Source organism: Oryx dammah, unplaced genomic scaffold (genome assembly GCF_014754425.2).
Source record: "Oryx dammah isolate SB20612 unplaced genomic scaffold, SCBI_Odam_1.1 HiC_scaffold_2, whole genome shotgun sequence".
In the NCBI taxonomy this organism is placed as follows: domain Eukaryota; kingdom Metazoa; phylum Chordata; class Mammalia; order Artiodactyla; family Bovidae; genus Oryx; species Oryx dammah.
In genome coordinates this window covers 185,336,732-185,353,189 of record NW_024070186.1, presented here as the reverse complement: position 1 = coordinate 185,353,189, position 16,458 = coordinate 185,336,732, and the positions used below count along the sequence as shown (strand labels likewise).

The window sequence follows — 16,458 nt, the reverse complement described above, 5'->3', positions numbered from 1 at the left end:
CAGAATGCATGTTAATAGTAATCTTTAGTACATCCACTAAAAGAATAGAAAGAGTATACAATCCCCAGCCTACCTGGAGCAAAACTAAGACCTACTAAGGCTGAGAAAGGAAAAAAGTCCAGAAAGGGAAGGAAGAGGGGTTCCAGAAGGAGCTCGAGAGGCAGACAGAGACTGATCATACAGAATGCTGGGGGCCACATTGCAGGATTTTGATTTTCATACTAAAAGCAATGGGAGGTCGATCAAAGGCAGCAAGAGATCTATGTTCTACAAAGACTTCTTTGGCTATGGTGTGAAGACCAGACTTAAGGGAGGAAGAGAGAACTTTGCCATCATTGTCAGGACTATTTCCAGGGCACTACCCCTCCAATCAAGTAATTTTTTTAAAGGTACTATCTTACCTGAAAAAGAAACAGTGATTAAAAAGCTAGAAAATAAAATTCTGGTTTTTGGCTTTAATTTTTTAAGATTTACATTGTACGTTAATTGTCTTTGCAGCTACTTTAATGAACATTTCAGATACTAGGTGGCTTTTATTTCTTTGTTCCCTGATGCTCCCAGAACACATTCTTCTGTCTAAATATTTAAGTTTGACAGATCATTAGGTCAGATATATATAATGTCACTGCGACTAAGACATGAGGGCCTTTTAAACTCCTGTTTGTTTGAGCCTAGATCAAGTGACATTTTAATTGAGCGCTTCTAATATTATTAAATATCATTAACCTATGAAGCTGTTCTGGAAGCCACTTAGGTCGTGGGGAGGAAAAAGTGAGACTCACGTTTGAATTAATGAAGCCTGACTTGACTCGCATAAAAAACATTTTTATAAGAAAAGGTAAGCCCATTCTTTATTACCTTTTGGGTATTAATTTATCCTTATTGTGATATAATTCAGAAACCATAAAATTCAACTTTTAAAGTATACAGTTTGGTGGGTTTTCGTACAGCCACAAAGTTGTGCAACCAACACCACTATGTAATTCCAGAGTATTTTCATCACCCAAAAAGAAATCCCATACCTATTAGCAGTCACTTTCTGACCTGCTCTTCCCCCAGCCCCATCAACCACTAAATCACGTTCTGACTCTAAGGATTGATCTGTCTGGACATTTCATATAAACAGAATCATATATCATGTGGCCTTTTGTGTCCATTTTGCATGTAGAATAATGTTTTCAAGGTTCAACCATGTTCACTTTTTTTTAAAAAGGAGAGTATGAACAGAAAACTAAGCAGAGAAGTAAAATGAGCCTCTGTGTATCCATCAGTTAGCCTCAAAAGCCCCCAGCCCACCAACACACCCACACACTTCTCACCTAATACCATTCTGAATCAAACCCAAGACACTATATTATTTCTGTATACATATTTCAGTAAGGGCATATCAGTATGATTGCTATTCTAACACTGGACTTCTGATTGGGTTTTTTTTTTTTTTAAGAGCCTGCCTCTACCAAAAACTGAATTCTTCCTTTGCTAGGCATTATTTACTTTAAAAATACATTAAATTTAGGTACTTTTTCTGTGTACTAGAAACACTAAAGAGGAAAAAGGAAAACTAAAATCCCAGAAACATTTCTGTGGAGGCCAGGATTCAAAGTGATCTAAAATTTGATAAACACCTCAATATTTCTTCTGACAGTCAAAAACTATCATATGAGGGTTGTTTACTATTTTAGCGTTCCCTTGTCATTCTGGGTAAAGGACTAGAGGTTATTACAAGGGTGTTTTGTTTTGTTTCTCAGGATGCACCAATTACAAGCCAGAAGGCACTTCAAGTGCCTGAGTCAGGGCTGAAAATGAAGCAATCACACACAGAAAAGGGGGTTTATGAGTCCAACAAACAGAATTCAGGGTTTTCTTAAAGTTCATTATAGGAAAGGTAGCAAACAAGTAGAATTGTTTCACTATATTATTATTATTCACTTATTATTTCACTATAATAAGGTAAGGGGAAAAATAAAAAGAGAAGAAGGGAGCAAGAAGGACAAGGGTGATGGAAGAAAGCATACCTGAGCTGTTCTTACCTTCTTGTGAGCTATGAGAAGACAGTTGGAATGCTCGTGTTCACAAGCGACTTCATAGTCGGGGATCAGATCCACCAACTCACAGACAAAGCGCACCACCTCCTCGTGCCAGGGCACGTTGGCCATGGTAAGACTGCTCGCCGAACTCTCTCCACAGTAGGTAACACCCTGTGAAAACAGAGACAGTTACAGGCCTATTCAAATGTCCCAGAGTAAGAGCTTCAGACCCAGGCACGCTTCTAGAGGTCATCCAACAAACCAATCCAGGGCTTCCCTGGTGCCTCAGACGGTAAAGAATCTGCCTCCAATGCAGGAGACCCGGGTTCAATCCCTGGGTTGAGGAGATCCCTTGGAGAAGGGAATGTCTACCCACTCCAGTATTCTTGTGTGGAGAATTCCATGGACAGAGGGGCCTGGTGGGCTACAGTCCATGGGGTCATAAAGAGATCGGACATGACTGAGCGACTAACACACTTTCAAACCAATCCACGCCAATCCAATCCATATTTTAAAGTAAAGAAAAAGTAATACAAAGATGATAAAATTTGCTCAGAAGCTCATACAAGTAGCAAGTGACAAAGACAGCACTGGAGCTCCCAGGCCAAGGCTCTCTGCACTCTGACAAAGCTGGGGGCTTGGGTACCTGTGCTTCGTGCTACATCGCCATCTGCACAGTCTACTCACAATAATACTTTTCAACCGATAGTGTACCTTTCCAATCAGATTCACTCATGCAGTATAAGAGACTGACTGTCATGGGATTATAATAATGGAGGCACAGCTGACACCCACAAAAATTCAATGAATTATTTATTGACTGGGGAAATAAGATGAGCTCCCATTTTCGAGTAAAGTTTAGATTTGAGGTTGGTAAGAAAGTGGAAGTCGCTCAGTCATGTCCAACTCTTTGTGACCCCATGGATGGTACATTTCATGGAATTCTCCAGGGCAGAATACTGGAGTGGGTAGCCACTCCCTTTACCAGGGGATCTTCCCAACCCAGGGATCAAACCCAGGTCTCCCACACTGCAGGCAGATTCTTTACCAACTGAGCTATCAGGGAAACCTGAGGCTGGTAAACTTTCTGTAAAGGGCCAGATAGGGATTCCTTTCAAATTATTCTCTAAAGAGATCACCTGGTAATATATTTTGTATGTGGATGTGTATTGGGTTGGCCAAAATGTTCACTGAAGTTTTTCATATGATGTTATGGGAAAACTCAAACAAACTTTCTGGCCAACCCAATATAAACACAAAATCATGTCAAAATGAAAATACATTTGTAGAAATATTTCTATATATATATACACACACACATATATACATGTATCTACCCCTACAGAGATTCTCTCATTCAGTACAAATGCATTAAGATAAATTGGTTTTTAACTCTTTTGAATTCTACCTGACAGCCCAAGCAGCTAAGACCCAAAAGTTCCATAACTAATTTCTTTAACTGGTAAGTTACATAGTGATAAGTGATTAATGACTAATTTTCAATAATAAGGAATATCTTAACTTTGTAGGCTCTCTAAATACCTAAGAAATCAAACTTATTTGAAAAAAAGATTTGAATAGTCTAGATATGCTGCTACCAAGTAGAGAATAAAATAAAAAAAGATGCTCTCTCTGAGATGCACACATACGCACAGAGTGGAGGGAACAGAATGACATTAAATGAAAAGCTCACAATGAGCAAAGCAGAGTGATCATGACCCTACAGATGGCAGAGCTGGGAGGGGGCCAAAAACTCAGATGAGTTCTGCAAAACCCACCACTCCAGATGGCTGTTCAAAGACTATTGTATACTACACTGAGATGACCTTTGCTGAACATAAACTAGAGGCAACTCAGCTTAATTACAATAAACTAGAGAATCTTCTCTATTAGCCCAGTGATTTACAGAATTCATTAAACTGAGTTCGGGTTTTAGCTGAATAAAAAAAACAAACAATAGTTTAAAAAATCTTTAAGAAAGCGTAGTTGGAAAATTGTACTGAACTTGCCCAAATGTATTAAAAACAAACAAAACTGATTTATTCATAAGTCAAATTAGCCATAAATATGAACTTTACTTCACTTTAAATACTGTTTATGATGGACAAATTATATGAATAACCAAGCAGATAATGGCTAACTCAGAGGAATTTATTTTTAATATTTACCTTAATTCACTGAAGCAGAGGTTTTAGGTAAGATCTTATATTCATGACAATGGCTTTGGAAAATAGTTTAATTGATTTAGCCACGCCACTGGTATAGTGGTTATCACGCAAGATTCCCAGGAGGCGCAGATTATGTTTTGTACTTGGGCTTCCTTGAGATTCAGCTGGTAAAGAATCACCTGCAATGCAGGAGACCTTGGTTCAATTCCTGGGTCGGGAAGATCCCCTGCAGAAGGGATAGGTTACCCACTCCAATATTCTTGGGCTTCCCTCGTAGCTCAGCTGGTAAAGATTTTGCCCACAATGCGGGAGACCTGGGTTTGATCCCTGGGTTGGGAAGATCCCCTGGAGAAGGGAAAGGCTACCCACTCCAGTATTCTGGCATGGAGAATTTCATGGACTGTATAGCCTATGGGGTCGCAAAGAGTTGGACATGACTGAGCCATTTTCACTTAACATTGATTATTCAGCAATAATAAAGCACAATATGCTAAGGAAGGATTTGGTTTGGAAAGGAAATGAAAGAGTGATTGCCATAGGCCATCACTAGGCCTTCACTAATACTTTCTCTATATGTTCACATAATACCTTATAATTAACAAAGCATTTTCGTGTAAAAATTCTCTTTCTAGCCAGACAACATCCTCAGAGGTGGGCAGTATGGGTTACTTCCTGAGCCAACTACAGAGCCCGAGCCTTCATCGTGACACAACTGCAACAGGTAGAAACCAGTGAACCGGGGGCTTCCCTGGTGGCTCAGACAGTAGAGAATCCGCCTGCAATGTGGGAGACCTGGGTTTGATCCCTGGGTTGGGAAGATCCCCTGGAGGAGGGCATGGCAACCCATTCTAGTATTCTTGCCTGGAGAGTCCCCATGGACGGAGGAACCTGGTGGGCTACAATACATGGGGTTTCAAAGAGTTGGACACAACTGTGACCAAGCACAGCACCCACCAGTGAGCTGGTCTCCAGCAGCTGCCCCTCCGGTGCTCCCCACTCTGCATGGGCTACTTCACTTCACGCCACACTCCTGTCTACCGATGACCCACCTGGACCTTACTTATTCCTGATCACACTTGCCCCTGAACTGTCTCAAAATGTCTCCTTTTCCCTCAAACCACAGCTCTCTGCCGCCTTCTCCTACCAGCACGACCCCCACCCCATTTTTACCAGCACCGTGTTCTTTCCTCACAACTTTGAAAAAACAACCTCCTTAAGAAAACAGATGGGAACAATGTGGCGGCTGAAAACACTCACTCCAGATATCTGCAGGCTGAGGAGTGACAGGCAGACACAAAGAAAGTTCCCGCAGAGCAGGACCACTTAGGTGTCTTCATATTTGTGGTGAAAAGCACAATCCACACCATTATATTTGGAGAAGGAAATGTGACCCACTCTAGTATTCTTGCCTGGAGAATCCCAAGGACAGAGAAGCCTGGTGGGCTACAGTTCATGGGGTCGCAAAGAGTAGCACACGACTAAGTGACTCTCTCACATACACCCCCCATTACATTACACTGGTGTCTTCTGGAGGGACCACTCTGCTCCAGGAGATGGGGGCCACCAGGTAGGTCTTTTTTACAGGCTGCTTAGAAAGTTCACCTGGGGATTTAAAGTCTATGGGAAGAGCAGTATTTTGGCTCTTGAAATTCTAATTATACTGACTGGGTATCAAAAGGCTCCTGATATTATTCTTTGTCCCTGATCATTTTGAGGACAGAAGAGATGTTGTCTTCATGACTTTTTGCAGCAATACATGTCACTGTTTTAAAAATGCTTCAATCACTGCCAGCCCCCCCGCCGACCCCAACACCAGCCGAAATTTCTCAGCATAGCACCTGAGGCCTTCTTACTAGACTCAGCATCCAGTCTTTCCCCAGCTAAAATTTCCACCATTTTTTTGATCTTCTGCCAGAAACCCCCATCCCATCTAATCCCAAATTCATCATGTCTTGTGCATATCTCTTATCAGATAATGGGCATAAAGATGTGTCTAAATCCTGAGCTCTCAAAGGGCAGAAACTGTACCTTGTTCTTCTCTGTACCCTCAACCAATCTGTTCTAAGATCAAGTCATACATTTCTTCCATGATATTAGACTTCGTAACTCTTTTCTAATACAAAATTTCCTTCATATCTTTCATGACTTTTCTGCTCTTTAATGATTATAAACCAACTGAAAACACTGCTCAGGTATTGTTGCATACTTGAACAACTAACAGTTATAAGGAATCTGACCAATATGACCAATATTCCTTAACGTTTGTGTGCAGAAAGAGGGTGAGGTATGCTAAGTCATTTGTTTTGCAAGGGGCATTCTGCAAGGACTGAGCTCTGTCGAGAGTCACAGTGCTAATGGGAAGAAGGTTTTAAATCATTTGACAACAAATAATTACTGCACTTACTCGTCTCAAGGTGCAGTGCTAGGCACAGAATACAAAGACAGTATTTCATTTACAAAATGGATTATGCTATGAAAGCTTCTCAGTAAGGCAGATGTTTACAACACCAAACACATTTTCTTAAACAAGTAAGCAAATAACGATGGTTAAGTTTCTCAGGCTAGCAAATAGAGGCCCATTTAAGCCTAATGAACCCAAAATACATAATTTACAGGCAATGGAACAGAGAGATGTTTTATGAGACTAAAAGTGAAAGTAAAGAGAAAATCGATGTAATAAGCAGCTTCTATTGATTCATTTTTAATAATATGCTTGATGGAAAGTGATCTAAGCAGTTACTGAACCCAGGCATTTGTTACACCCTTGAATTCTCAACTAAAGCTATTAAATTGAAATTATTAGTCTAATTTTAATACTGAGGAAATTTAGGCTCAATGAAGGTAAGTAACCTGTCCCAGATGACATCAGTACCTTTAGGAATACAGCAAAGTTCATACATCTTCCCCACTGGAGACTATGAGAGACACAGCTACACCCTCCACATTCACACACACATCCAGGAAATCCAGGGAAAGGATATGAGTGGTATCTGAGAGCCCCAGGTATATCACTATCCCAGTCATCTTGTATTATCAATTTCACATCTTTGGAGCATTCATATGACCTTGAGGTACTACTAAGCTTTAACACTAACTCCTTTTGAAGGTTGGACCCTGGGAGACATTTTTTTTTTAATCAAGAGATAGATAAGGGATGGGCTTCCCTGGTGGCTCAGACGGTAAAGAATCTGCCTGCCCACGCAGGAGAGGCAGGTTCATCCCTGTGTCAGGAAGATACTTTGGAGAAGGAATGGCTACCCACTCCAGTACTCTTGCCTGGAAAATCCCATGGACAGAGTAGGCTGGCAGGCTACAATCCGTAGGGTTACAAAAAGTTGGACACGACTATGTGACCAACACTTCACTTCACAGGTAAGAGATAAACCTCCAGGTACCACCGTGTCAGCGTGTGAATTTTTTCCTAATTAGTCCGCTTGCTAAAGGTCAAAGGGCCTAGTTTTCTGCCTTCACACCCATATCCTGTCTCTAATGGAGCTGCACCCACTCACCACAACTGGAGAAAGCCCACACACAGCAACAAAGACCCAGCACAGCCAAAAACCAATCAATCAATAAAATAAAATTTTAAAAAAAGGCCCAGGTACTTGATATTATGGAGTCAAGTGATCATCACATACTTTCTCCTGGTACAACACAAACTGTTTTCTGTTACCCTATATTTTATCATTTAAATATGACATTTTACATCATGATTAGATTACACACTTCTCCAAAAATTTTTCAATTAAAAAAAAAAAAAAAAACCTCTCCAAGTAGCTCATTTTACTTCTGCAGATGTGGCCTTGCTCAGCAAGACATCCATTTCCTAAACAGCATATCCAAATTTAGACACAAAATCTGTACCTATGGTGCTTTGATGAGGCCTGGCACGTGGAGAGAGCACAGAAATATTTGTTAAAGGCAGGGATAAAACAGTAAAATGGAAATCTTGTTTGAAAGAAACTATGTCATTATAATATCTCAGCTACAGGCAAGAAGGCTTCATCTGTTTTCAAGTTATAGCAATAGTTTGTACAACTACAAAATGCCCATCAGAGAATTACACTGTTTACAAAGTGGCCATCTTTCATTAAAAAATAATTCTGGTTGATTCTTTTCAGATTATAAAATATCTTGTTCATTACAGAAAACATGACTGCAAAGAAAGAAGGAGAAAAAAAGGTGATGGTGTGATACAGCCAAGTCACTTAATAATAGATATTTTACTGCAATATAATTTGAAGCAACATTCTTTAATAGCTAAGTCATAAATTAAACCACCACTAATCCTTGACATTGGCAAGGCTTTGTTAAGCCAAGGCATATATTTAAGATGTAGTTTGTATCTTTGCATCATTAGAGTTCTTGCCAAGAGGAGCCTTTTGAAATTAAGAACAACTTTAAAAGTGTCTTTGACCTGACTAGAGATTGCTACACACTCAGACAGCAATATTTCATCTGCTCCAACCTCCCCATCCCTCCAGAAGACAGTCATACAGAACGCTGAACTTACTCAAAGATAGCTCTAAAACTGAAATATCCTCGGACATGACAGAGTGCACCCAGCTTCATAAACATGAACGGAAGAGTGGAGCTCTGAGAGACTAGGTGAATTTTCTGATCGCTTTCTCTCATTTTTGCATATTCTTAGTTGTCCATGAAAGCCTAGCATATTATCTGCCTCTTAATATTCTACAGCTTTAACTACTTACTATCTCATGCTGATGACTTCCAAGTCATTATTGCCAGGCTTGTCTCATCCCCAGGACTCCAGGTTTATATAACCTATGGCTTATTTGAACCTACCCTTAGATATTTAAAAGCTATCTCAAATTACTCAGGCTGACACAAAACTCATGAGATCACTCCCCAAATCGGCCTCCCTTCTCCATTGGTCTTTTCCATCTACACGGTTGCTTAAGCCAAAAACCCAGGTACTCTTTTGATTCCCTTTGTTCTGTCACTCCCTACACCATCTAACAAGTTCGGTTGGACCTACTTTCAAAATTCATCACGGAAGCACCCACTCCTCTCCAACTGTATCACCAAAGACCTTCCCCAAGCCATCACACCTCTTGCTTGGCAAAAGTTTTGTTACTGGTCTACCTACTTCTACTACTGCCCTTGTAAACCAACTCACGGCAACAGCAGGGTGATCTTTTAAAATCATGAATCAGATCTCATCACTCTCTAGCTTTTAAAATCCTTTCCAAGTACACCAAGTATAAAAAAAAAGTTTTACCATTAAACTTAGTATAAAATTTGATTCTCTTATCCTTGTGTGAAAGGCCTAACAAAATCTGGCCCCAGCCCCCTTCTCTGATTCATCTTGTACCACAGCCAACTCCAACCGCCCCAGAGGTCACAAAGGCCCTCTTGCAGACCAGCTGTGTCATCTGCCCAGAAGGCTCTGACCCCAAGCCTTTCACTATTGTGTTGCTTCTTCCTACTCAGGTAGCAATTTTTAAAAGAGTCATCTCCTCAAAAAACCTTCCTGCTTACGAAATCTAAAACAGCCAACCACAATATCTAGCAAAACAGCATATCCATGTATCCTCTCACACATCAATCCACTTACAGGTATCTATCCCAAAGAAACACGGGCAAAAACATGACATTAAATGTCGCCTGCTGGAAATCGGCACCAATGAAATAGTCTTGAAATGCAAACACACACACTCACACACACACTCACACACACACACATACACACACTCACTCACACACACACACATACACACACACACATACCTCTGATCAATCTTCTTTTGCTCTAACTACCAACCCACAGAAAATATATGGGGCAGAAGAATATGTAATTTAAATTCAGGGAACTAACCAGGATAAATGACCCATTTTTTCCAACAAAATAAATTACTAGGGGAACTAATTAGTAGCAGAACTAACAGACTAAAATAAATTAAAGACAGAAATAATCCAATTCTAACCCTTATTTGGATCTAGATTTTCAAATAACCCCAGCTTCCCTGGTGGCTCAGAGGGTAAAGCATCTTCCTGTGAAACAGGAGACCCAGGTTCAACCCCTGGGTGGGGAAGACCCCTGGAGAAGGAAATGGCAGCCCACTCCAGTATTCTGGCCTGGAGAATCCCATGGTCAGAGGAGCCTAGTGGGCTACAGTCCATAGGGTCGCAAGGAGTCAGACACAACTGAGCGACTAACCTTTCAAATAACCAAGACAGTTGGTTTAAGAGGATATGATGTATATACACAATGGAATATTACTCAGGCATTAAAAAGAATAAAATATTACCATTTGCAGTAACACAGATCATCTAGAGAATATCATACTAAGTGAAGTAAGTCAAAAAAAGACAAACGTTACAGGGGATCATTTATGTGAAGAATCTTGAAAAGAATACAAATGAATCTACATACAAAATAAACACAGACTCACAGACATAGAAAACAAACTTAGTTATTACCAAAGGGGAAAGGGAAGAGTATTAGGAGTATGGGATTAATCAATAAACATTACTGTACATAAAATAGACAAGCAACAAGGATTTACTATATAACACAGGGAACTATATTCAATATCTTATAATAACCTATAATAAAAAATAACCTGGAAAAAATATATATAATTGAATTACTTTGCTGTATACCTGAAACTAATATTGTAAATCAACTCTATTTCAACTAAAAAAATACTGTTAATCAGTCGACTTTGAAATCTTATATGCCCCCAAACTTAAGAAATTACTATTAAAATGATTTAGTTGTAAGAACAGTATTCTGAATAAGTGTTTAAAGTGAGTGCGTATCTTTTAAAAATACAGACGGAAACAGCTATAGGTAATGGTATAATGTGAGGATTGGCTTGAAAATAATAGGTAAGAGCAGGAAAATGGGTAGGAGTACAGTTGAAACATGAGCTGGTAATTTTTGAAGCTGGGTAATGGGTGGATGGAGGTTCATTACATCAGTCTCTACTTCTGTATATATTTGAAGTTTTCCATAGCAAAGGTTTATTTAAAAGTCAAACAATTACTCACTATAACAGTGTTCTACTTCTCCACATATTAAAGTTACGATGTAGTGGACAGTACATTTATTTTCTGTTGACAGTCTATGGCTCACTAAAATATAAGCTTTTTATACATGAGAGCAAATGCTTGGTCTTTACTGTTCTTATCCGCAATGGCTAGAACAGTGCCAGGATCTTGATTAATATTTTTGCATAAATAAATCAAACATCCAGGACCTCATGTAGGGTTTTAGAAGGTTGTTAACTCCACCGTGGCCAGCAAAAGCGCCAGGGGAAGTGTGCCCAGCACTGGCCGCCAGGGGCTTACCTTCACCTCGATGAAGTCAGGATTCCCCAGGGACACCAGCTCGGCATAGGCCTGGAGCTCATCCACGTTCCATGCCTTCACTAGAGTCAGTCTGTAGACAGTACGTTGTTGCTAAAAGACAGGAAAAGATAACTTTGTTTTTATCACCTTGGAAGATTTTCAAATTTCTTCAGCCCACAGAAAACCCAGGCAAGGTAAAATCCAGTATGAACTTTTAAAAATTGAAGTTTACATTTTGTAGAAAGATGAAAAAAATGTAAACAATATCATAAGACTCCCAGAAGCCTTATAGGCACAAATATTGGCATATTTCTCTTCCCTCACTATCAGTATCTAACACTGGATAAGTGCTAGTTGCTCAGTCATGTCTGACTCTGCAACCCCATGGATTGTAGCCCTCCAGGGTCCTCTGTCTATGAGATTCTCCAGACAAGACTACTGGAGTGGGTAGCCATTATTCCCTTCTCCAGGGGATTTCCTGACTCAGGTATCGAACCTGAGACTCCTGCATTGCAGGCAGATTCTTTACTGTCTGAGTCATTAATGCTAGATAAGACACCCAAAAGTTTCTTAACAAATACACTGAATTCCATTTGATCAGAAACAGTAAATTGACTAAATAGCTTCAGACTGTCAAAAATGAATTCAAATAACCTTCAGGCTCTCCGTTATCAAACTATTTATGATAAGGATTTTTAACTTACACTTTTCCTCTTTCCTGCTTTCTTATTATTTAATGATCCCTACCTGGCAGAAAAGGCACGTTGATGAACTGTTAATGTTGCCGTTTGTTTGTCTGTCATGTAAAAAAAAGGTACTGATTTTCTGAAAAGCAACTAGACAACAGTCATGCAAGCCTTTAAAAACTTTATACCCTTTGACTTTCCCTTCCAGGACCCTAGACAAACTGTGAAAAGTTCAAGGACTAACTCAAACATCTCTAAACAACATGATTAATGGTAGTTTAAAATCTACAACAAGAGTGGGGGCAGAACCTATGACTTGCCTATTAACGAGTAGAATACGCAAAGGTGATTGGTGCCTGTGGTTATATGCGCATGATTGAAATTGCATCCATTTGAAGCAAGTTCCTGGGAAATATCCATGCTGCTAAACCTCAAGCCATGCTTTAAGTAGCAAGGCTCATTATACTCAAGAGAAAGACAAAGTGAGATGAGAGCTGAAAAGAATGATACCAATCTCTACATGTCCCCCAATGTCTACAGCAGAATTTATTTACAATTCCTAAGATATGGAAGCAACTTAAATGTCCACCAAAAGATGAATGGATAAAGATATGGTATATATAAACAATAAAATATTACTCAGCCATAAAAAATAATGAAATTTTGCCATTTGGAACACCATGGTTGGACTTGGAGGAGATTATGCTAAGTGAAATAAGGCAGTCAGAGAAAGGCAAACAATGAATGATATCACTTATATGTGCAATCTAAAAAAAAAATACAACAAACCAGTGAACATAACAAAACAGAAACGGATACAGAGAATAAATTAGTGGTTACCAGTGGGGAGAGGAAAGGGGGGAGGAGGGAGATGGGGTAGGGGATTAAGAGATATAAACTATTATGTATAAAATAATCCATAAGGATATATTATATGCACAGGGGAATATAGCCAATATTTACAATAACTATAAATGGAGTATAATCTTTTTCTGAATTGCTATATTGTACACCTGAAACTTACATAATATTGCACATCAACTATACTTCCATTAAAAGATACCAATCTCTCTCTCTCTACTTTTGCTTATATCTGAAGATAACCAAGAGATGAAGAGATGAATATCATTAGGCAGCCACTTTAGAAAACGTACTCAAAACTTATTTTTAAAATGCAGTATATAAAGCATGAAAACACACACATCTTCCAGATTTCCTTTACATAGCTAGAATTCACCCAATGCCAAAACCTAACAAAAACGGTAGAGAGCTGCAGGCCAATCTCACTTGTATTTATACATGCAAAAATCTTACTGAAATTTTAGTATTAGTCGCTCAGTCGTGCCCGAATCTTTGAGACCCCATGGACTGCAGTCTATCAGGCTCCTCTGTCCATAAGATTTTCCAGGCAAGGATACTGGAGTGGGTTGCCATTTCCTTCTCCAGGGGATCTTCCCAACCCAAGGATTGAACCCAGGTCTCCTGCACTGCAGGCAGATTCTTTATCGACTGAGCTATAAGGGAAGCTGAAGCAAATGAAATTCAGCATTATGTTAAAAATTCTAGAAAAGGAGAGATGATTCAACATTAGTGAAGTCACTTAGTCATGCCTGACTCTGCAACCCATGGACTGTAGCCCACCAGGATCCTCTATCCATGCAATTCTCCAGGCAAGAACACTGGAGTGGGTATTTCCTTCTCCAGGGGATCTTCCCAACCCAGGGATTGAACCTGGGTCTCCTGTGTTGCAGAGGGATTCTTTACCATCTGAGCCACCAGGGAAGCCCATTCAATATTAGGTTATGTATTAATGTAATTCATCACATTAATATTGTCACACAGAAAAATCAACCAGTCATCTTATAGATATAGTTTAAAGTCCATCCCTGATTTTAAAATAAAACAGAATGTTAGAAAGTGATCTAGTTTCATTCTTTTACAAGTGGTTGACCAGTTTTCCCAGCACCACTTGTAAAAGAGATTGTCTTTACTCCATTGTATATTCTTGCCTCCTTTGTCAAAGATAAGGTGTCCATATGTGTGTGGATTTATCTCTGGGCTTTCTATCTTGTTCCATTGATCTATATTTCTGTCTTTGTGCCAGTACCATACTGTCTTGATGACTGTGGCTTTGTAGTAGAGCCTGAAGTCAGGCAAGTTGATTCCTCCAGTTCCATTCTTCTTTCTCAAGATTGCTTTGGCTATTCGAGGTTTTTTGTATTTCCATACAAATCTTGAAATTATTTGACCTAGTTCTGTGAAAAATATCGCTGGAAGCTTGATAGGGATTGCATTGAATTTGTAAATTGCTTTGGGTAGTATACTCATTTTCACTATATTGATTCTTTCGATCCATGAACATGGTATATTTCTCCATCTATTAGTGTCCTCTTTGATTTCTTTCATCAGTGTTTTATAGTTTTCTATATATAGGTCTTTAGTTTCTTTAGGTAGATATATTCCTAAGTATTTTATTCTTTTTGTTGCAATGGTGAATGGAATTGTTTCCTTAATTTCTTTTTCTACTTTCTCATTATTAGTGTATAGGAATGCAAGGGATTTCTGTGTGTTGATTTTATATCCTGCAACTTTACTATATTCATTAATTAGCTCTAGTAATTTTCTGGTAGAGTCCTTAGGGTTTTCTATGTAGAGGATCATGTCATCTGCAAACAGTGAGAGTTTTACTTCTTCTTTTCCAATTTGGATTCCTTTTATTTCTTTTTCTGCTCTGATTGCTGTGGCTAAAACTTCCAGAACTATGTTGAATAGTAGTGGTGAAAGTGGGCACCCTTGTCTTGTTCCTGACTTTAGGGGAAATGCTTTCAATTTTTCACCATTGAGGATAATGTTTGCTGTGGGTTTGTCATATATAGCTTTTATTATGTTGAGGTATGTTCCTTCTATTCTTGCTTTCTGGAGAGTTTTTATCATAAATGGATGTTGAATCTTGTCAAAGGCCTTCTCTGCATCTATTGAGATAATCATATGGCTTTTATTTTTCAATTTGTTAATGTGGTGAATTACATTGATTGATTTGTGGATATTGAAGAATCCTTGCATCCCTGGGATAAAGCCCACTTGGTCATGGTGTATGATCTTTTTAATGTGTTGTTGGATTCTGATTGCTAGAATTTTGTTGAGGATTTTTGCATCTATGTTCATCAGTGATATTGGCCTGTAGTTTTCTTTTTTTGTAGTATCTTTGTCAGGTTTTGGTATTAGGGTGATGGTGGCCTCACAGAATGAGTTTGGAAGTTTACCTTCCTCTGCAATTTTCTGGAAGAGTTTGAGTAGGATAGGTGTTAACTCTTCTCTAAATTTTTGGTAGAATTCAGCTGTGAAGCCGTCTGGACCTGGGCTTTTGTTTGCTGGAAGATTTCTGATTGCAGTTTCAATTTCCGTGCTTGTGATGGGTCTGTTAAGATTATCTATTTCTTCCTGGTTCAGTTTTGGAAAATTGTACTTTTATAAGAATTTGTCCATTTCTTCCACGTTAACACCGCACACAAAGATAAACTCTAAATGGATTAAAGATCTAAATGTAAGACCAGAAAGTATAAAACTCCTAGAGGAGAACATAGGCAAAACACTCTCCGACATAAACCACAGCAGGATCCTCTATGATCCACCTCCCAGAATTCTGGAAATAAAAGCAAAAATAAACCAATGGGACCTAATTAAAATTAAAAGCTTCTGCACAACAAAGGAAAATATAAGCAAAGTGAAAAGACAGCCTTCCGAATGGGAGAAAATAATAGCAAATGAAGCAACTGACAAACAACTAATCTCAAAAATATACAAGCAACTCCTGCAGCTCAATTCCAGAAAAATAAATGACCCAATCAAAAAATGGGCCAAAGAACTAAATAGACATTTCTCCAAAGAAGACATACGGATGGCTAACAAACACATGAAAAGATGCTCAACATCACTCATTATTAGAGAAATGCAAATCAAAACCACAATGAGGTACCACTTCACACCAGTCAGAATGTCTGCGATCCAAAAATCTACAAGCAATAAATGCTGGAGAGGGTGTGGAGAGAAGGGAACCCTCCTACACTATTGGTGGGAATGCAAACTAGTACAGCCACTATGGAGAACAGTGTGGAGATTCCTTAAAAAATTGCAAATAGAACTGCCTTATGACCCAGCAATCCCACTCCTGGGCATACACACTGAGGAAACCAGAATTCAAAGAGACACATGTACGCCAATGTTCATCGCAGCACTGTTTATAATAGCCAGGACATGGAA

The 16,458-nt window shown here is 39.1% G+C and overlaps 1 protein-coding gene across 1 annotated transcript in view; it reads right to left on the bottom strand.

Moving 5' to 3' along the window:
• The window catches only part of LOC120878061 (S-adenosyl-L-methionine-dependent tRNA 4-demethylwyosine synthase TYW1), a 142,020-nt gene that overhangs the window by 18,608 nt on the left and 106,954 nt on the right, over positions 1-16,458 (bottom strand). The window contains exons 14-15 of the mRNA XM_040260637.1: positions 11,513-11,623; positions 2,031-2,198 (exon numbers count right to left, since the gene is read on the bottom strand). Coding sequence (XP_040116571.1) covers positions 2,031-2,198; positions 11,513-11,623 — 279 coding nt within the window. The remainder of the gene's footprint in view (positions 1-2,030; positions 2,199-11,512; positions 11,624-16,458) is intronic.